Genomic DNA, 22,933 nt, shown 5'->3' with positions numbered 1-22,933 from the left:
AACTAGAATTTTGACTGGTTTTTATGTATCAGTCACGTTGGTCTGTTCTTCCCTGAAGTCAGTCAGTCTAGTTGTTGTCAACAAACCATTTTTAAAAGGAATTCTCTAGAATGTCAAAATAATGAAAGAGGCTAGTGGAATTTTTTTTCCTATTCTGATCCAGTTAATTGACTATGAAAATAGAACCATTAAAGACATCGGCCATAAGAACACTACAGAGCATGGCCAGTTGTCCTGCTGTTCAGAATGTGGTGGAAAATGGAATTCAAAGATTCTCCTAAAAGAATCTCTTGACTTGACAAAATGTGGAAACGTTAAAAACTGGTTGCTAATATGCTGTAGGCCATTGGCTGTTTTGCACAGAATTCAGCCCAGAAGAATCTCAAAAGATGTGAGAATATGTGTGTGCACATTAGTGTATTAGATAATGAAACATTTCGAACCAAAAACAATGTTAGGAGATTGAACCTGATCTTTTGCCATCAGAGCCCTGATATCAAGCAATTGTGGAAATAAATGTTCTGTGACAGTGGTTGTTAGTGTGTTTATCCTGTTACTACTGTATTCATAATTTTTCCTGCTGGTACAGAAGACACACAGTCAATCTGCCATCTGATGGGGTGAAACTGACTCTTTCCTTGACTATGCATAACCTGTGTTCCTGCCAAGCACACTGTCCCAAACAGATACATAAGAAGGATAAGACAAAGCACGTTCCTTGATGCCAATGGCAAATCCACCTGGCCACTCGCTCACTGTCTCCTTTGTTGGCCTGGGTAGGCTAGGAAGGAAGTAGAGGAGACCTAGGGCGCTTGCTCTGGGGTTGTGTGCAGGGGGCCCTGAAGAATCTCCCTCCTGTACTGTTTTCCACATGCATCAGACACCCACATTCTCCAGAAACTGTACAATGTCTTTGCCTCGGTCAGTTCAGGTTACTCGAACAAAAATACCTTGGACTGACTGGGGGGCTTAAACACCAAGCACTTATTTCTCACTGTTCTGGAGGCTGTGTCTGAGACAGGGTCCAGCATGCCCAGGTTCTCGGTGAGAGGCCTCTTTCTGGCTATGTCCTAGCTTGGCCTTTCCAGGTGCACCACAAAGAGGTTTTGTGTCTCTTCCTCTTTTTAGAAGGGCATTAATCCCACCATAAGAGCCCTACCCTCATAACCTGATCTAAGCCTAATTTCTCCCCAAAGGTCCCACCTCCAAATACCATCATTTGGGGATTAGGGTTTCAACATATGAATTTGAGGGCAGCACAAACGCCATCCGTAGCAGTCCATCTTGATGCATTCAGGGTTCCCTAAAAGTACACTCAATACGTAAGACTAATGAGATGGGAGAATACAGTATCATGAGCATGGACTATTGCTGCTGCTTAAATTATCAAGGGTGAATAGCATTTTCACAAACACCATAGGAAACTGAAGGATGCCACAGCGGGAGTATCATTAGAACTCGGAGTTTACCAACTTTGTTTTATTTACAGGGCGGAAACTCGCCTATGGTCTCCACAGGTATCTGAAGACGGGAAGGCTCATCCTTTCAAAATCAACTTAGAATCAGAACCACAGGTATGAATTTTAGAGTAAATGACGCTCGCTTTACCTTTCCTTTTAAATGATGTGGGTGACTTCCACGAGGAAGCAGTGGCAGATATCAAACTCTGGAGTAAGTCACCTGATGAAGCCGCTGTCTGTCTTCTCTGAGATTTAGATGATCCCGCTTTCTCACATCAAGAAAACAAAGACGGATGCCTGGACAAACACCTTGTTAAAAGACAAATATGTTCTCACCAGGAAAATTTGGCTATATCTACATACAGTCCGCTTATTTTTTTCATTTTTAAGATGGACTTCTGCCAAAAGACCGTGAGGTAATCCAAGAGTTTAAGATGTTAAAACAAAGCAAAAAAAAAGAGAGTAGGGGAAACAACCATTTGCAACAGGTATCTAATCTGTTATTGTAACTTCAATCCTTCGAGGTCTTCACCCAGATCCTATTTTACACCCTTCTTTAATTCTCAGTTCTGGCATTCTGTAATTAAGTTTACTCCATGAAAAGCCTTGCATTATGTAATCATGGTGATATTCTGCCCACGCAGTTGAATAACAAAGACAAAGGATTTTCCCTTGAGGCAACTCTATCTACTGAGCAAAATTCATTTAATAATCTGATGCTTATCTGACCATGTCTGCCCTCAAAGGCTCCAAAAATCTGAAGTTAAACCAACCCTCAATTGTGCTGTATGGCAAATGTAATTAAGGAAAGGATTTCAGAACCTCTACTTAGAAGCTCCCCAAATTTAGAGAGACAGATACATAAATTCAATATCCCTTTGGTTTAGTGTTCCTCCTAAACAGAGGAGACATTCCCAAGGTATCGGATGAAAATGAACTGAAGGCATCTTTGTAATTGATGCTTCAGCCATCAATTGGGATCATCAACCCCTGTGTTTGTCCTGCAGGGTCTCCACTTGTCTCCATCAGCCTCCATTCTCTTCTCTATGAACTACATGCAGAGTAGCGTATGTACATGTATCTCATAGGGCTTCTCAAAGACTTAAGTAAAAATAAAATAGAAAAAAATTGGCACATTGAATTGTTCACAGAGATATTAAGTGGGAGCTCTTGTAATTACTGGTACATTCCCCAGCCCCCCTCCCACCAAGCTGTGATCAGAAGGCCCCCTAGGAAGCTGCCTCTATGACAGGGCTTCCTAGAGACCAGGAAAGCCTTCCTCCTTACTGTCACAAGATTACTTTGGATTCAAACATGGAAGGAACAGGAGGGTCTAAAGATAAACTGCATTTTCTAACATTGCCCAGGACCAATCCTGGGAACCAATTCTCAGAATACAGCTCTGCCACCACCCCCGCTTTGCAGATAAAAGTGACTGTGCAAGGAGAGAGGGATGTTTAGGTCAGATGAGGGCAGGAGAGCAAAAAATTGATAAGACAGATAATGAATGTGATGGTGAAGGGATCTGAATGCTGGTGGTGGTTTACCCTGGCCTCCCAGGCGGGTTGGTGAGTAAGAATACCGCTAATCTTTGATAGAAGAAAAGCTTAGAGGAAGAAAACACAGAGTTCTTGATGCAGAGCTGTCACTTGTATATAGCCCTTCCCAGCAATGCCACACCCACTGGCTTTTTCCTGCCCTTATCAATTCATCACTTACAGGCAACATGTGAGAAAAAGTGATCATGTGATGCTTTAAAAAAAAGACAAGACAAAAAAACAGAAGTTTAAGGCTCAGATACACACATTTTCTGACCGCCCGATCTCTTATTATCACCGGGACAAACTGGATAGAATTCTGAATTTCCTTTTCCACATACAGTACACATCCAAAAGTATACTGCACCCCTTTGCAAATTATTTTTTCCTCCAAAATTTCTCCTAATTTTATAAACCTAATTTCATCAATGTCAGATGCCAAGATATGGGGCCAATTAGACAGATTTGACCAAAGTCCCAAAGCCCCAGTGATCCCTTATGATGTCGCAGCGCCCCCTCTGGCATGTGGGTGACTGACTCCGGACTCGCCAACTACTGTACGCGGTGCAGGGGGACCTTAGGCTGAGATGGGAGCCTGTGCTTTGCTAACATCTCTCTCCAGAACTGGAGTTTAAGGGCAATTGTCTGAGTTTTAGCACTAGAAGAGGTTCCTTTTGTAAACTCTGAATATTGATTTATGACTGCTTATTCCAAGAACTGAATCTTAAAATATAATCCTAATTTGAAATTTTCTGGCCTCTCGACAATCACGTGTTGGCCCATGTGCCCTGCATTTTTGGGGGTTAGACAATACGGACATTTATGATACTACAAGGGGGAAAGATAGAGAAGGAAATAGGTTTTAAAAAAAGGTGAAGGTTGGGTTAAGGGCTACAGACGCCAGTCAGATGGAGCCTTTAAACATTCCTTTAGCTTGAGTCATGAGTAATTCTTACTGACACTCTCTCCAAGAGGCCCGTGTGAAGGGCTCTGCGATAAGAACCATTTCAATTATTTTCCTAATGGACCAAAGGATTTCTGCTCCTACATCCTCAGGCCAGGTTTCAGCATGATCAGCAGTTGGGACAGACACTCCCTACCCAACACAGCTCACTGGCAGCACAGCCTCTGCTCCCCGGACTCCCACAGCATGCACAGAACAGCACACAGGGATAAAAGGCCAAGCGGTGAGTTTCACTTGCAGAGTGAGACTCGAGAAAAGCTAAACTGCCGTCATGTTTATGTTCTTCTTTTATTTTTTTAATTAGCACAAAGCTATGCAAAGAGTTGCCCCGCCCTCCCCCCCAAATGAGAACTACAAACTGGACAACAAAGGTGTGTCATCTGAGAAACAAATGCCATTAACGCATTTAAGATGCCTCGTAGGTGAACACTGAAATGCCACTGAGCAGTACACAATGTGGTTCTTGTTTCTCAGCCCAAGTCAAGTTTACTGTAAGTTATGTGGCTTTTGCTATTGGAATAAAATACTCTTTTTCATTTAAAAAATAATATATGTTTGTTGGGGGGAAAAAACTGACTACTATATATCCTACCATCCAAACGCAGCCACAAATAATAAAATGTCAGTATATTTATTTCCAGTCTTTTTCCCTGTGCATAAGGCTATGCTCTAGAGACTTTTTCTTACACAGTTATAGTAATGCTTGATACAAAATTTTTAATATCTGGCTTTTTTTTTTTTTCATTTTTCCATGCCATTATTAAATAGTTAAATTTTATTTTTATGAGTTTAGACCCCAAACATTAGAGGATATTTAGATCAACCCCAGCCATTGAATACACGCCTTCCATACAGCCCTGAATCTGGCCTATGAGCTGACACATGCATTTTCCTGTACAAAGCATTGTTCTAGACTAAAGGTATGTTAGAGTCCTATGTCCTTCTTTAAAGCCCACATTCTTAAATAAAAAATTACCCTCATCATTGTTTCACGTTAGTTGAACAACTAAAAGTGATAATGTAGCTATCACAAGACAGGAAGGGTGCTTTTCCAACCCAGAAATGGTTCTTCTCTAAATGAGAAGATAGCTGTTTCCACTTCCAGATAAAGGCCTGAAACTTGTCATAGCAGATTTGATAATAAAGACGCACTATGTGCACAGTCAGGTGGGGTAAGGGTTGAAGTTCTTTATATTTTCATAAAATAACCTCGTTCTACAATGTTTTGATAACTGGGTGGCAGCCTACACAGAGCCAAGTTTTCATAATCCCCATGTCCTCCAATTCTTCCCTGGTGAGAAATGGGGAAAACATGAAACAGATCCCTGCAGAAAGTGATCATAAGGGTAACTTTATTTTTCATTTGCAGGGTGAGGCTGAGGCAGGGGGAGTGATTGTTCATAAATTGCAGACATTATAAAATATAATCATTTAGTCAGTGTAGTTTGATCAAATGTATGATCACCTGATATAGTCTTTCCCTTATTTCCCCACCATTTTTTCTTATAAATAATATATATGTATATTATCAAACATGTTGTTTGTTGGAGTTGACAGTTGCCTCCGTTCTCATACTCAGTCTTTACCTGTGACAACTTCTCCCAGTGAGAAGCTGAAAGGTGAACTGTCTTTGAATGTTCTCATTGATGAGGTCGTTCCAGGACCTGGGAGATAGCTGAGGAGAGTTGCTTTCTCCCGACATCAGCAGATCTCTGCTTTTAATCTGACAGCCCTAGCATTTCATTAATTCAAAATATCATTTATTAATATAAACTCCTAACATTTAAAAAAATATTTAAAAATGTAATTAATTGCAATGGTTATTTATTGAATGCCTAAGAGGTAAGAATCACTTGGATGCTTTTGTCTGGGTAGAATAAACACAAGAGCTGGACTCTAGTAACTGCTATATAAAGTTTTTACTGGTATTTTCCATGACTAATGATTTTCCCCTATAAAATAAAATAAAAAATTAAAGTGGAATAACAAACTTCTAATTGGGTTTGTCTTTCCATTCTGTTTGACCATCAACAGTGATGTAAGGGTTGGATAGAATGTTGCCTCTGTGCCATCTTGAATTTTTTGTTTACCTCTGGTGTACACATTTCATTGTGCTTTTTTGGAATGACTCTAGCAACCCATGAACTAATGCTTTGCAAAGCCTAAATATGAATGTTTGAAGCCTGTATTAGAAAAACTTCCTTTTATGATCTGACTAGAAAATAGAGGGGTTATATTTTTCCTTAACAAATTACACATTTGTGACTTTTGCAACATATAACCAAAACTGAAAATAGCAAAGAAAAGCTTGGAGCTGATTAACTTATGTGCTGCTATTGTGAAGTACCACGAGAGATTATTAGTGCACATATACTTTCAGGAAAGTTCCCTAGCTTACAGGACAATCACCACCATCCATGTTAATTTACCATTTTAAGACTAATAAAATAAGGGCAAAGATTTTTCCCATAAAGCCATCACATGACGTTAACTAATTTTTATAAATTCAGTCCTGTTTACCAAGATCTTGAAAGTGTATCATTATTTAAAGAATAATAATAAAGCTACGTTCCAAATAGCTTGAGACCTTCAGTCCTGCCTGATTCACTCTTTTAATTAGCCTGAGAGATTTATAATCCGCTAAAACTAAATTAGGCAATTAGCCTCTGTCTTCTTTCATATAAAAAAGAAAAAATAACAAAGGCTTGAATCATGGCCATTGTCATTACTTAAAATTATTTCCAGTTCACAATTTCATGCCATCATAATGGCTAATCATAATGGTTAATCATAAAACAGCCAATCCAAATTCATTATTAAATCAGCCCAAAAAAATCAGATTGTACCACTCTATAAATGTTGGACTACACACATTTTCCCATGTTCTGGGATTCGGCATTTTTCTAAAGCCACATTTGGCTGTTTTCAGTCATTCTGCTATCAAATAACGGTAACTATATTGTCACCATACCAACTCAGAAGCATGGGCCATTATTCTGGAGGGGAAAAAATGGAATCAATAAGCTAGTAGTCAATTCAATCACTCTATAGATTCACAGGCTAATGTAGTCAACTTAGACCTTTTTGTCAAGTTCAGGAGGCTGTTAAAATATGCTCTCCAAGGCTGATGAGGAAGAAGCTGCTCTTGACCGCATCACAGATTTTAGGTACAACGAGGTTTCGGGCAGCTGGAGTCAAAGACTCCTTTGACGCTACATCCCATTTGCCTCGTCATAACTTTTTTTTTTTAAGGGAGCTTTGCCAATAGGCCTCGGTGGGGAAACGGAGTATGTGTAGTGACTGCCTGCTCGGGGGAACCAAAAGAAAGCATCATGTTGCTGGGGTCCCTACAGAAAGTTGCTGGTGTTCTCAGGCACAGGAATCTCTATGCAAAACCCTAAAAAGGGGGAGAAAGACTGTTTTCTAACAAAAAAAGCACCATCCCACAACTTACTCATCTGTAGTGACAAGAAGGAAAAAAACTGACATGAACAAGAATATTACAAGATCTTTTTCTTTTTTAATAAAATGTCTCTTTCCAGTAACATTCCAAATAATCATAAATGTTTGTACTACTTGAAATTTGTGTGAAACACTGGTGACACATTCACAAAAGTAAGTGAAGTTGATGTGAATGTGTGAGTGAAAATATTGCTGTGAAGATTTATTTTAGTGTCTGCCAAAGGAGAAGATTTGGAAAGAGAATCAGCTTATGTGCACTGCTTTTGGTTTTCTTCTGTTGCTTAGAAGAAGAAAATGTAATAACTTGATGAAGTTATAAATCTATATAAAAATTAGAAAATATGATTCCAACATTAAAATAATAATATAGAGCTTCAGATCATTCGGGTATATTTCAAATTCAGAGTTTAGGACTCTGGTGTTTGACCTATTTCCCCAAACAATAAAGTGAAAATCCTTTTGTGAATCATACACATTAGCTGCCTCTACATTGCTGATTCTAGTCTTTCCGGGACTAGAGCCAACACGAAGAGTCCTTTAAACACACGACAATGAAGTCATCACAGTAAAAAGGGGACGGGGGGGTCTATAAATGTTACTCCTGCTTTCATAAAAAACAAGTCCTTTAATTACTATTTTTTCTAAACTTAAGTTATAACTTAACCCACATTAAGAATTTGGGGGTTTTGTTGTGGGTATGAAGAAAAAACAGAACTTTTCCTTGGCTTAGTGAAAATGGTTCAGAATAGTTATTCACAAATGCTCACTCCCGCTCTGACCACTTTATTCCTTCGTTTCCTAAAACGGGGGACACGTTATTGAAATATTAATAGAAGATAAAGCCAACGTAAGTCTCCTTGAGAAAATGTTAAGTAGAATAGTGTTTCTAAGCTGAAAATCTCATTTCTCACGCAAAATTTCCCTATTCAAATGGGCTGCACGAGAATTTTCTAAAAGCTGTGGGTATTAGAAGTCAGCAGGGGACACAAAAAGATGCAATGTTTGAATTATTTTATAACAGTCTATAAGTAAGGTCAATTCCTTTGCACCTTAACGTTTGGTGGGTAAATACAGCACACGTAAACTCCATGGAAAATGCAGAAATGTTTACTCCTAACTCCTCTTTAACCTTGCATTAATCTTGTAGGGGGAAAGAAGCCTTGACTAACAGCGGAGACGCTGGTGGTCTGCTCGCTAACCACTCGTTGTGCATTGTGTGGCTCTGTGTATTCTGTCTGCCATTGTACAGGAGTTCAAACCCATTGGTACCACGCACAACAGAAGGGCCCAGCCTTTTGTTGCAGCGGCAAACATTGATGACAAAAGACAGGTAGTGAGCGCCTCCTATAACTCACCCATTGGGCTCTATTCAACTAGCAATATACGAGACGCGCTTCACGGACAGCTGCGGGGTCTCATTCCCAGCTCACCTCAAAAGTAAGTACCGGCCTCCGGCTCCGGCCCGGTGTCTTTTCCTTTCAGAAGTCCAGCTCTTGCTGTTTCACGTTTACTTTCCCGAAGGCGCGATCAGATCTTTGTTTTAAAGACAAGCATCTAGACCGTGGTTGCAGTCGCTGGTCCCTGGACATTCAGTGGCCAGCTGGTTAAAGGGAAGGGACAGCTCTGGTCCCTTCACCACCTTAGTCATGTCACTGTCTGGTGGTAAATAACCCGCTCTGTACAGTTACTTTTATCTGAAACTACCGACCAGGCTTCCACTGAGGGACGTTTTAACCCTTTGTTTCCGCAGGATGTGAACTACTTTGAACACAAGCACAATATTCGGCCCAAACCTTTCATAATCCCAGGCCGAAGCAGGTCATACGCTCTGAGATTGTGGAGTTTGGAGTGCATGCTTCTTTAACAAACCCCACTAATGCCCCGGAAAAGTAACTGTTGGGTGTTTGGAGTGAGTTTTTCCATTTTGAAGCTTATTTCAAAAGCAAAGGAAACAAGCTCAGCAGAGTATAGAGCCAACTAACCTCCGTCTCCAAGAGTGAACACTGACAGGATTACAGACCTTGAAATGTTGAGCAGTCACCACATATATTTATAACTAACACCCCTGGGGATCCCATCCAGAACACAGTGACCTCTGAGGCAGGCAGATGCACCCTATCCGGCTCAGGAAGGCCAGCCAGCAGGAACAAAAATGGGAACCAGCCCTCCCGGCAGGAGTAAGCAAGCAGGTGGGCCACAGATGCGGACGCCGGTGTCGCTTTCCATGTTAGACAGACTCTCATCACCCCCTCAGCACCTGCATCTCACCCGGGTCAGAGCCTGCCGGGCAGCCCCACTCACTCTAGCCCTAAGGTAAACATCAATTTGCATTCTTAGGGACACTTGCAAAGGAAGAGAGGGCACTTGGAAGGAACTTTTCCACCTGGGGGGAAATAAGTAATAAAGACAGAGTTGGGGGGAGGGGCACAGATTGGTTACCCTCATGGAAAACTGTGCACGCACTGGACTAGTGAGCAACTTCAGTGCTGTCAGTCAGAGAAACAGATCATCTTCAGATGACCCTTCTCAGAATCTTCTCTAGAAACTGACCTCCAACCTCCGAGGGAAGAAATGAATGCCCTGTGTTGCCACATCAGGGAATGGCAAACCCATTACTCCGACCTCAGCTACACCAGTCAGCCCAGAGGAAGGAAGTGGGTGATTAGGTGGCATTGATCCTGGCAGGTTAGAACATTGACTAATGATCTATATCAGGATTCCCAAACCAGTGGGCCACAGGTGGATTCATCCACAGACAGTGTTTTATTTAACACTCCGACTGTTTAAATGAACTTGGGTAAGTGCCTTTAAGATGGAACATCTATTCTCCAGCTTGTCCAGATAAATGCCCATCACTCTAAGTGCGTGATTCCTGGTTCATTTTCCTACATGTGCGACCCTCCTGGCCCCCGGAGACATCTGAGGTTATCACGCCCGCTGTGGATGGTCAATCATCACGTATATGTGATGTCCATGTGCAGATCTTTCCAGAAGCTAGAGTCAGGAGCACAGGATTGCTTCAAAATAAGCCAGACAACCTCGTGATATCAGACTCAGAAAGAGCAGGAGAAAGATGCTAACAAGGCGGTTACTACAAAATACATCTTTCCCCACTAGAAGGGAAGGACATGACTACAGCCCGCCACTTACAAATGCAGCTGGCACAGAGCAAATCTGCAGTAAATGTTCACTAGATAAAGGAGCCAGATGTGGAGGGCGCCTGATATTTCCTGAGCAGCAAGAAGAACCAGGAGCTATGATCCCTCCCTCACTCCTGCTTGTTTGTCCCCTTGTTCCCACTCCATTTTCTTCTGTGTCTTTTCCCTATTTCTCCACACTCGACAGCTTTCCCAACTCCACTCCTGATAATATAACAGCACCCAATTAAGAGTTAAAATGCTCTTTTACTGTTGAATAAATATAAGGGTGGGGCAAAAGTAGGTTTACAGTTGTGAGTTTATTCTTGTATGACTATTAATTATTCTATTATCTTTCCATACAAACAACTGCAGACCTATTTCGCCCCAATCTGTATATGCGTCCTCCTGAAGAAACACAGTTAACCTAATCTTCTTGCATTTTTTTGAGGTTAGCATAACAAGTCCACCACCTTGAGCTACAGGACTGCAAGAGGCCTAAGCAAAATTATAGGTTGGAGTAACACATATCTTGCCTTTGCTAAAAACCAGTGACATTTGATTTTACAAAAATTCAGGGAAAGTCGGAGAGATTCAGGTACACGAGGCCCTTCTTTTATATAGGGTGGGGCAAGAGTAGGTTTACAGTTGTGAGCAGGTGAAACACAGAGCTCATTCTTGTATTATTTATTAATTAATTATTGGATTATTTTCCATAGGAACAACTGTAAACCTATGTTTGCCCCACCCTGTGTTTTCGTTTTAATTCAAGTATGGTGATAATAACAAGTCCTTCATAATTCTATCATTGTTAGATGCCTTTCAATATAGCTGAATTTGGAAAGGGTGAGAGGAGAAACAGGGATGAGAGATTTGCTTAAAAAAAACCAGGTGCCAGTACACAAATCGGAAAGAACTGTGAAAGCACCTCTGCTTCCTTCCTTTCTTCCTGTGGCCCCTCACTGTTTGCTCTAGCTTCTGAATTCCTTCTTCTCTCCAAATGGTCCTTCATCAAGGTGGAATTTGAGTGGCTACATACCAAGCTACAGCTACACCATTAATGACCAACTTTTTAATCACAAGTAAGTTGGAGATGCCAAATTGTTGGTATGTTCATCTCCCCCCAGGGCAGCAATTTTCAATGGGTATGCCACAAGAGACCCACAAAACTCTTTAAAACATGCAGTACCTGACTCTTTAGTCAGGGGCACTGACCTCTTTTCCCTGAGATTGTCAAATAGAAAAATGACAACAGCCAACACGACAATAGCCATTGGCATGAATGAGTCAAAATTGTACCTATTTTATTTTTTCGTGAGATTGGCAAAATATATATATTTTTTGGTATGCCGCAGAATTTTAGTAATTAGTTTATGTGCCATGAGAGGGAAAAGGTTGAAAATCACTGCCCTAAGGTCTTACTACTAGTTATGGTTCTTAATTATTTCATCATTATTGAAAGATATTAAAAAGCCAGTATTTTCATATGCAAACATGTACATTTTTAAAGCCAACGATATCATTAAAAATATATGCAAGGTATTTTATAGATCCAAAAGATTAAATACAATCCTGTGAAGGGTTTTGGACAAGTTGCTTCCAGAAGCACATCCCAGAAAGTCTGTATACACACCAGAGAAATCCGTTCTCTAACGACCTATCCAGGAGTAAAGTAACTGGGTGTATCATCAACCTTACAGGTGGTCTTGCCAAGTCAGTAAGTCAACGTCAAGAAAACTTGTTAGCAAGTACCTTTCCAAGTCACAGGAATAGGTCATGGTGACCCATGATGATATTCAGTGACTGGAGTCCAAAAAACTTTTTTTAAAGATATTTTATTGATTTTGAGAGAGAGAGAAAGGGGAAGGAGAGAGAGAGAAACATCGATGTGAGAGCAAGACATCAATGGGCCACCTCTTGCCTATCAAGCCTGCCACCCAGGCTTGATGTGTCCTGACTGGCAATCAAACCGGCAACCTTCTGGTTCATAGAAAATACCCAACCAACTGAGCCACACTGGCGAGGGCCAAAACTTTTTTTTAAAGCATCAGCTCAAGAGATCTTTTTAAATTGTCCCAGAAATTCATAAAAAACTAATTCTTGTTTGCTTAGAGTTTATTTCCTATCTAATCAATAGGCAGGGGCCCTTAAAAAGAATAAACTAGGAAATAGAGCACAATCTTTGCTTCAATAAAGTGATATACATATACATGCATGTATAGAGAACACTGAAAACAGAAAAAGATTGCTAACTACAACTATAAAAAGAGGTCTGTCTATAAGTTCTGAACTGATCCTAGTTTGTCCACTATCTAGCACCATGCCTGGCACACAGTAAGATCAGAGCAGTTATAAATGCTTGTTGGAAAGGTTCACTATTTTAAGCCCACATCTTCCAAGGTTTGACTTAAGTGTTTCAAATCCCTAATCTAATAAGCTTCATTACGCTTAGATCAAATCACTTGACCCTGACTCAACTGCAGTACAACTGAAATGTTCCTTCGATTTTTTCTAAAAAGTCGATTTCAGGAGCCAGTGTAGTGTTGAACCTACAGAAACGGCGAATAGGGCATTTGACATTTTGGTATGTGATCGCCCAGTTCACAAGTTGTGTTTTAAACAGGCTTTCAAGCCAAGGAGTGAAGGAGCAGGTCCATATTCACCTGCCCCATTTAGGCTCTGCGGGTGGTTGAACTGGATAACACAAGACCAAAAAAAAAAAATTATTCCATTAGTGACACGGGTTGTAGAGACTAATCAGGCTGTGACATTGATGAAGTCAACAAAATCAGGGCCCTGAATCCTTTCGGTTTGTGCTCTCTGTATGGGGCTGAGGTTGGCATTAGTAGCCCCAGAGAGTAAACACAGAGAAGGGTCCTACTTGAGCCCTAAGAGAATACTGCCGTTGAGACGAACGCACCATATAAATTGTTTTCTGTCTTGAGTTTGCAGCAACACTCACCTGCAGGCATGACAGAGTTTACATTAATACTAATATTTCTTTTGGCTGTGTCTTAACTGTCTGTGCTTTTTAAAAAAAAAAAAAAAAAAAATCTCAGTATTGTACATTTTCTCTTAAAATGCATTTGTCATGACGCACGTAAAATGCACGTAGAAACCTGGCGTTTTGGTTCTTGGTGTGTCGGCTGTGACCAGCCTCCTACCCGGCTTCATAGAGAACATGAGCTCTCCCCAGCCATTCTGAAAATTGCATGACTGGCCTTTCTGATGTTTTAATAGGAAAGCCCCTCAACTTGTCTGTAAAAGGAAATGATAAATATGCATGAATATGTGTGTTTTCAAAAGTTTGCATGAAATAGTGGAGTATAAAAGAGGCATATCTTACCCCAAGGTAGCATCCAAAGAGTCCGAAATCACCTTACTTGCTCTCTAAACATTAATATATCAAGGTGACAAGCATTTGTTGGCTGTTCTAGAGCCTGTATTAAATCACTGAACAATTTTTAAAAGCATATTCCTCACAAAATTAAAAAATGAAAGTAGAAAAAGTTAAAATAGTCAAAATAAAACATTTACAAAGTAACCTTAAAACATAATCTTTATCACATAACCTACATGTCTCTAATTACTACTCAAGTAAACTCAACTGCATTTCTGAAGCGTATTTATTTTGAAATTTCTAGACTAAATATTTAATGGACCTTCACGCAGCATATCCAGTTCCTATTTGCATGGATCATTCATTAATCTTTTAATTTTAAATATTGAATCTCAGAAATGTAAAAGGATACCCAGCCAATGCAATTTCCCTGCACCATTTGTCTGTGATATTGTCAAGTTTAAAATGATCTGGCCTATTTTTAAAAAGTGAGTGTGGTCACATCTTTTCTACTTTATATACAACTTGTTTACGTTGGCCTTTGACTTACAGATCGCCTGGTAGAACAGAGCCAAGAAATGCAACATCACCTGTCCCTTTTAATCTTGTGAAATTTTTCTCAATCATGAATTTTTAAATGTCCTCCCTATTTTAAAAAAAAAAAAATTTTTTTTTTAGCCAGAAAGTTTGTTTTAATTTGATATTTAATTCACTTCTCACTTTTTGTCTTCAATGCCTTTTAACCTCTCTGTCCTTGTTTTCTGTGTTCTCCTGTCTGGTTCCTCTGGCTCCTGGGCCATCCCTGTGTCGCGTGGTCATTAACACAGTGGATGCAGTACTCCGTCCGGTATTGACTGTAGCAGCGGACGTAGCACCCCTTCTTCTGTCAGTACTGTTAGTACCATTTGCCCAGGGGACTTGAAAGTTGCTGCTAAGATGGCCCCTAACATTCCTTTGGAAATGGAACTTCCCGGGGTGAAGATTGTACATGCCCAGTTTAATACACCTATGCAGTTGTACTCAGATGACAATATTATGGAAACACTTCAGGGTCAGGTTTCAACAGCTCTAGGGGAAGCACCCTCAATGAGGTAATGCGAGTCTTTTTGAACCACGGGCATACTAACTAAACACATGGGCAATGTCAACGTCACGGGTGTCTTTTAACATTGTCTTGATTGCAAGAAAGTTATGTGAAAAGCTTTAAAGAAAAAACACTGAGGATCTATTGCAAATATCTAGGCCTAAGGATAAAGGTGATTTGAAGAATGAACTGAGTAGAGCTTTATGTGATGGATCGTAATAAACTGAAATCATGGAAGGACCAAATGTATATGCGTTTTGAAAAGCCACAATGTTCTTTACAAATGTCTGGTACAATACTTCTCAAAAGTGATTAAGAGTCTAGTGTACTCTCTGTTTCTCCTTTGCGGGTCAAAAATTGGGAAGGGATGGGAGGTCGGAGGGGTTTTAAAAGAGGTGATACTTCTCTTCCAATGGCATCTTGGGGAGAGGTCATTATTTTTCCATTTAAAATTTCTGCCATGAATAAGGGTTTAAGCTATTAATGTGCATATTTAATTTCCAAGGGTCTCTATTTTGATTAATTTCTTCTTTATTATAAGTATTTGTTCAATGTACTTTTGCCATCAAATATTTTCAATTAAAAATTTATTATAAGAAAATATTATTTTTTTCAATATTACAGAACCATTTTTTATAAACTAAAGTAGTATAATGCTTAAGTGTGCTATGTAACAATATCCAAAGCTATCTCTTGGGATGAATACAGTAAGATAATAATAGCATAATGTATCTTGAAGCCATTTTGTAAGGAAATTCAGATACATAAGATAATTATTTCCACATATGATATAGGTAATAAAATTATATGCAGATAGTAACTACCTTTTCTAGGTAATGCCATTAAATGACATAAAATAATAGAGCATTTAGTGCCTGACACGTAGTTTTATTGCGGCATTTTCTTTGCTTATCATGAATATATTTGTAGAAAGTTTATTAAAATAAAGCTTTTATTGTTGTAAATGAATTATAATGTGGCTACAAAAAGCAGTGTAGTCAAATACGTAACTCACAAATACGTGAAAGTTCCTACATTATGTGTTTCCAAACATTGGCAATTTGAATTCCTTCAATTTACCAGCAAAATGATACCTTTGTTGTTTCCAGAAATTAACAAAGCAAATTAATCTTAAAAACAAAATTAAACCACATACTTTTAGTTTCGTATCAGAAATGAATCTGAATTTAATGACAACTTTATGACTAAGAATAATGGAACTGGGCTCACTCCTGCACTTTCTCTCATGTGCATGTTGCCTTTTTTGCTGAGAAAAACGTTTATTTTGTTCCTGTTTACAATTATATATCCAGCAGACGCAGGTCTTTTAAATTACTGTTCCCTAACAGTCACATCTTAGTTGCCCTCCATAGTATTTTGCCAAATGGAGAAGCGCTGATGTGGGCCCGAGGGTAAGGAATGACATTTTTAAGGCAGCCATGCGAATAAACAGTGTATTTGACCTATAATAGAGATTAACTGGAAAATCCTGCATCTCCTCTCAGGAGTTGCTGCAGATGAGTGATGACTGTTTGTTGATGTCTGTGGCGTCGCGCACGTCGCTGCCTTGAGTGCCCCTGACGCCGCCTTGCCTGCCGTGTATTTTCAGTGAACCCACAGCCTCGGTGCCCCCCCAGTCGGACGTGTACCGGATGCTCCACGACAACCGGGACGAGCCTACTCAGCCTCGCCAGTCAGGCTCCTTCAGGGTGCTCCAGGAATTAGTTAACGACGGTGAGTCGCCGTGAACGTCTGTGGCCAGTTATTGGCAGAGCCTGTTGCAAGGTTGGGGAGGGGAGGACGGCACACAGACTGGGAATCAAAGTCTAAATATTGATTTTATTCAGAAGTCCAATGACTCTTTGTGCAGAGGATTTGGGTGGTGCCTGGTTTAGGAGAGGAGCTTCCAGGACGTGTCCCCAGGTAGCCACCAACTTGATAGAAAGGGCACCAAACACAAATCCCATCCACAGTAGTCAAGGGCTATCTGAGCTGACAAATTTTAAATAGTTTTAAGTGGACACTGCAAAATTTCTCAGCTTCCCCATACTCCAGGGTATCATCATCAAAATTTAAAAACAACGTCATGAACCCTTAGTGTGTTCCCAATTCTGTGCTACATACTTTGCATGCATGATCACTTAATCCTCACAATAACTCCATGAGGCAGGAGCTAGCATTTTCCCTGTTTCACAAATGAGAAACTGAGGCACAGAGCGGGTAGATTTGTCCCAAGTCACCCAGCCAGAAAGCAGCAGAGCTGGGTCTGCAGCCTGCTCCTGTTGCCTTCAGGGCTCATACTCTTACCAACGTTTCCCCCCTCCCCAAGATATAGACTGTCCTTTCAAAGCCGCTCGAAAGTGCAAAATGCCCCCTTAGGGTGGCTATTTTCAAAAATAAAGGGAAAAAAGTGTTGTGAGGATGCGGAGAGATGAGGACCCTTGTACACCGCTGATAGGAACGTAAAATGGTGTAGCCCCTGCACGGCAGCTCCTGAAAAGGTTGCCATAGAGGCCCCATCCGACCCGGCAAGCCCCCCCCAGGCGTACACACACCAAGAGAAGCGAGGGGGGGGCTCAGCTGAACAGCCGTGTAAAGGCACTTGTGCCATGTTCACAGCAGCGTGATGCACAGCAGCCGAAGCGTGGAAACAGCCCCAGCGTCCATGGATGGATGAATTAACAAGCTGTGGGGCAGGCATGCAGTGGAACATGATTCACCCTAAAAAAGGAATCAGGTTCTGACACAGGGCGCAACACGGATGAACCTTTAAGACACTCTAAGTGGAATAAGCTAGGCCTAAAAGGACAAATATTGTATGATTCCGTTTCTGCGAGTATGAGGTACCTAGGACAGGCAAGTCATGGAGACAGGACGGACATGGAGGTTACCATGGTCTGGGAGGGGAGGGCAAAGGGCAGTCACTGTTTCATCGGCACAAAGTTTCTGTTCGAGATGGTAAAGATTTCTAAAAAATGCATATAGGCAGTAATTTTATAACATCGAGAATGCACTTAATGCCACTGAATTATACCCTAACAACGATTAAGATGGTCGATTTTATATTAAGTATATTTCGCCACAATAAAAAAAAAAAGCAACATGCTCTCTGCTCCTCTGAACATTTTCTAACAGCTCCCTATGACAACAAAGCTTGGTAACTAATTCTGTTTTGCAAGGCCCTGTTTCCGAGCGACCCAAAATGATACTACGGTGCAACTTAAGAATTCCTTAGGTTAAAGTGCACACCTTAAAATAGAAGCGGAGCACAAATTGGAGCCAGCTGTTCCCTTGCCGTAAATGGAAACACTTTGTTTTTCAGATGACCGTCCCTCTGGAACTCGGAGCGTGAGAGCTCCGGTTACGAAAGCCCACGGCGGCGCTGGCAGCGGGCAGAAGATGCCGCTCTGTGACAAATGCGGGAGTGGCATTGTGTAAGTTTCACTTTTAACCCAGCAGTTCCCTGTTCGCCTGGGTAGCAGCTCTCCATCTCTATTCACTGACCTGAAATGCAACCTCCACCTCACTTAGCACATTTTGACCAGAATTCCGTAGATATACCCTAAAATAGGCATATAATATGAGTCAGCAATCTTGACTTATAATTTCAGATTTTTCTCATGGAAAAAAAATGCCCAGAGTATATTTTTAAAATAAGTTCCAAGAATCAAAACTTCCATTCAAGAAGCGCCCCTTTGTTAAGCTTCAAACTCGGAGTATTTCCTTTTCTGTATAAACCCAGGGAAACAAATAGGATGGTCATCAGGTTGTTCATCAAAACGCATGATCTCTCCCCAGTTTCTTAAGTCGCACAGACATCCCAACGCAATTTTTAAAAATAGAGTCCCAGCTTCCTTTTCAAGGCCCTTTATGTTTGAATACCCAGACTCGCTGGCTCAGATCTTCCAGGGAACCAGGTCATCTCCATCCCCCGCCGCAAGTGCCACAGGGCCCCTCTCCCACCCCTTTTCCTGTCCTGCTACCATCAGCTCCCGCAGGGAGGCACCATCGGTCCACTTACCCAGCGTCTATCCCATCCCGGGGGGCAGCGGGAGGTAAGCCTGGTCCGAGCAAAGGGGGCGAGAGAGAAGCAGGCGGGACGGGAAGCCCAGGCGTGGAGAGGGCCTCCTAAAATGGGCAGCTGGTGACCGTAGCAAAAGCAGTTATTGCTCCTAAACGGCGGCACACTGTCCTGACAGTAGAGCCGCGTCCTCGGCTGTGTGAATGCCACCTCTGCCCTTTGAGCTGTTTTTTCTGTGCTCCGCAGAACAGAGGCTGGGCCACCAACACACAGAGCAGTCAGAGGGCCTTGTCGGTGTGTTGACAGCAACCCGGGCCAAAGTCAGAACCCTCTCCCTCCGCAGAATCGTCTCCCTCTTTCACAGAGACAGTGGGGAGAGATCATGAAGTTAGAACCTATAGTTTTTAAGTCGGTGACTTGCTTGAACATCGAAAAATATTCCCACCGGAGACAGACATGTGATGGTTTATTCTGGCTGACTGCATCCCCCTGACAATTACATCAGCGTCACCGCTGTGCCCCTTTATACAGCTGGAGGCTCTAGCTTCCCGGATGCGAAACGGGGGCCACCTGCCTTAGCTGTGCGTGTGGCCCGGGCACCAGGCTCTGGGCTTTGTCATTCTGACTTGCTCTCGGTTTCCTCCCCAGCGGGGCCGTGGTGAAGGCGCGGGATAAGTACCGGCACCCCGAGTGCTTCGTGTGCGCTGACTGCAGCCTCAACCTCAAGCAAAAGGGCTACTTCTTCGTGGAGGGGGAGCTGTACTGCGAAACCCACGCCCGGGCCCGCACGAGGCCCCCGGAGGGCTACGACACAGTCACCCTCTACCCCAAAGCTTAAGGCTTGTGCAGCCCGGGCACGCACGCGCACTTACACAGGAAGACCCTAAGGACCCTGGGCAGAAGTGTAGCAAACTGCCGAGTCCAAAGCTAAAACCAAGGCCTGTAGATGTTTATCTTATCGCGCACTGAGGCGAGGGCATGGGAGGCGAGTGCCGCTGAGGCACAAACGTGCATTCGTGTTTTGCAACTCTTTTTCTCTTTGGGGCTAGCAGTAATTTGACGACATTTAAACCAATCATTTTTTGTATGTCCTACTCCACAATTTCAGTTCCTATTTTGACCGTCAAACATGTAAACATCACGCTGTTTGGGGGAGTCTAATGGTCTTTCCTTAGCAAGTTGGTTTTGCAGTTGTCGTAAATGCCAAATGATGCCCTTGTATTCTAACACGCCCTGCAGTTGTCTGTTGCCTGCTTTAACGATTAAAGTGCATGTCAGGGAGAAAGTCCCTGGATTTCTCTAGTTTCATGCGCAACAATCATGCTGCTGGATGCAACGTACGTAAGAAACACAAAAAACATTTTTAAAATACCTGATGAAGCGGCGCTCGGTGAATTCAGCTAAAATCAACATTCCAGTGAGAGGGCCCAGTCGTACATACACTAACAACCCGGGTATTTTAAGAAAACGTGGCTTCTTCCACTTTTATTACTCATTTATTCTTTCTTAGGTGCCCACAGTTTCTGCTGATAGGAGGGGCACTTCAATTTGCTAGTTAAAGGTCATGCAGCCTCTTTCAGATTAAAATCATTTCTTTTGCTGTGAAATTGTCTCTTTCATTTTAAATGTCTCTTTCACATATTCAGTCGAATTCAAGGTGCAGACTCCATCGAGTCTGTTTCTTTGTGCTCAAAGATTGACCGCCACCTCCTCTTCCTCCCCAAGATAGCATCTCCAAGAGGAGACAGTTTAGGGGACCTCCTGAGGAAGTGAGGGGCTGCTGGACGCCTGGGGTCCTGCTTGCAGCCACTGCCTAAGTCATTGGTTTCCCTCATGGTCTGTTTTCTCAGCATAGTTGGGACTAAGCAATAACCCCATCTCTACCAACACTTCCAAAAGCGTCAACTTGGCCTTTGCTGGAGTCAGACATGAACTCCAGGGGAGTTCTGGCCCCTGGCTCTGCTCCGTCACCTTTTCTCTCCTAAGGTGGTGCTAGGACAATGCCCCTGACCTGCATGTCTCACCTATTTCCCATGTTCCTCACTGGGGACACGGGGGAACGTCTGAAACTGTCCCCACCAAGGACAAAGCATGGGGAACCAGCAGGGTGGGGAGGTGGGGACTGTCTCAGGTGCCCTGTCTCATGACTTCATCACCTCTCGTCTACGGCAGCTGCTGTGTACGAGCCTGGAGCGAGTTTTCTCCTATTGCCCGCAATGAGAAGTAGTAAGGCACAAGTCATACTGCTCCCAGATTCTCCCAAACTTAACTAATATTCCTGACCCTGACCTGTCCAGGGTTTTGATCCAGTGAGAGGAGCCAGAACACCTGTCTGGCCACTCTAGGCCCTCGAGATTGCAACTGGAACCCCTGCACCCAAACATAAATTCCTTAACAGAATTACTAAGATAAAATATATAAAAGACTCTGACATAAAAGAAATGAATGGATCCAAAATACATTACATTTTTGGTTCAGTTGTTAAAGTATTTTGCTCTGGGAAAGATACAAACTTAAAAGTTTGGAAGCTACTGACCTAGAAAACCTGAGAAAGTTAAACTCCAAAGCAGCAGTGGAGAAAACTGAAAACCAACCCACCTTTCCCTCTGGAATCTTGAAAAGGTGGGGGAATTGACGGCAGCCCAACCAGCATTTCTGGACTAGAGGGTAAAGGCCGAGTTCCTACAAGGAGGCTCGAGGAGAAGCTGTTACCCCAAGGTGTCCCCCCTCTGCCCTGCACTGTAACACTGCCCGGGCACTTCCCAGTCTGCCAGGTAGTACTCGGAGGGGGTGCACCAGCATCTCCAACCTGGAGTCAGGAAGCCCAGTGGAGAGTAGGGCACCCCACTGAAGAGGGGTTAGATGAAGCCCGAATGACAGACTTGTGAGAAAAGCAGTCACCTGCGCACCCTCAGTAAACTTGCAATCAGGGCACTTATTTGACCCCGGCAGGCGCCCAGCTGGGGAGAAAGGCGTTCACTCCCATTGCTCAGTCTCCTCAGAGGGAGGGAAGCCTGTATCATCGCCCCAGAATGCAAAAGCTTCGCGTCAAAGAGGCTCTTAACCCTCTGTCTCCTTGGTCCCGATCCTGTCCTCAAGTGATGTTCCTCAAGTTCTCTTTCCAGCTCAGTTTCCCACTCGATCTCTCTCTGCCACCGCTCGCTCTTCTCGGCTTGCAAACCCGCTCAGACACTCCATACTGTCCTGAAAATATCCCTGCCCTGCATCTCTTCCTGCCCGAGCCACCTTGATCTCTCTGTGTCCATCCCTGTAGCACACCAAAGGCCTCGGAGTTAGAGCAACTCCACTTCCCAGTGTCCCCACCATACCGCTATTAATGAGTCTTCTTTTTAATCTTCATTCAAGGATAATTTTTCCACTGACCTTTAGAGAGAGAGGAAGTGAGGGAGGGAAGGAGAGAGAGAAAAAGAGAGAGAAAGAACAATGATGTGAGAGAGACACATTGACTGGTTGCCTCCCTAGACCCACCCCGACTGGCGTGGACCGGGGCTGGGGATTGAACCTGCGACCAAGGTACGTGCGCTTCACCAGGACTTGAACCCTCGACCCTTCAGTCTGAGGGCTGGCACTCTAACCACTGAGCAATACTGGCCAGGGCTATTAATGTCTTCTTAAAGTGGCAATCAGCTTCCTAAGAGCCAGAGCTAGTGGCTCGCCTTGGTGAGTAGTGGGGTTCATCCTCCTGCCTAGATGTCATCAGGTGAAAATGAACACTAGAAGAAACTTCAAGAGGGCTGGTGTGGAGGTGTTTGCGTTGGGATCAAGTCTTTGAGCTGTCGGAGGTCCACAACCCACTCAGGACTTCCTGAGTCGCCAGCACATAGGCCCCTTTCTCTGACCAAAGCACCAGGCTTAGGACAAATGCCCAAACTGTTAGATACCAGGAGCTGTTTGGTTATTGTTGCA

At 42.6% G+C, this 22,933-nt stretch overlaps 1 protein-coding gene across 3 annotated transcripts in view; it reads left to right on the top strand.

Moving 5' to 3' along the window:
* PDLIM3 (PDZ and LIM domain 3) overlaps positions 1-20,613 on the top strand; it is a 29,555-nt gene extending 8,942 nt beyond the window's left edge. Inside the window, exons 3-8 of one of the 3 annotated variants that reach the window (XM_016211303.2) lie at positions 1,490-1,574; positions 9,175-9,242; positions 14,729-14,992; positions 16,595-16,719; positions 18,308-18,419; positions 19,655-20,613. In XM_016211303.2, coding sequence (XP_016066789.2) covers positions 1,490-1,574; positions 9,175-9,242; positions 14,729-14,992; positions 16,595-16,719; positions 18,308-18,419; positions 19,655-19,844 — 844 coding nt within the window. In that variant the 3' untranslated portion in view covers positions 19,845-20,613. Of the gene's footprint in view, positions 1-1,489; positions 1,575-8,673; positions 8,862-9,174; positions 9,243-14,728; positions 14,993-16,594; positions 16,720-18,307; positions 18,420-19,654 lie in introns of all 3 variants that reach the window. The other 2 variants (XM_016211305.2, XM_016211304.2) reach the window with 2 other exon arrangements.
* The last annotated feature ends 2,320 nt before the right edge of the window (positions 20,614-22,933 follow it).

The sequence above is a fragment of the Miniopterus natalensis genome, chromosome 2 (genome assembly GCF_054644295.1).
Source record: "Miniopterus natalensis isolate mMinNat1 chromosome 2, mMinNat1.hap1, whole genome shotgun sequence".
Classification (NCBI taxonomy): domain Eukaryota; kingdom Metazoa; phylum Chordata; class Mammalia; order Chiroptera; family Miniopteridae; genus Miniopterus; species Miniopterus natalensis.
This window is presented reverse-complemented; position numbering and strand designations above follow the sequence as displayed.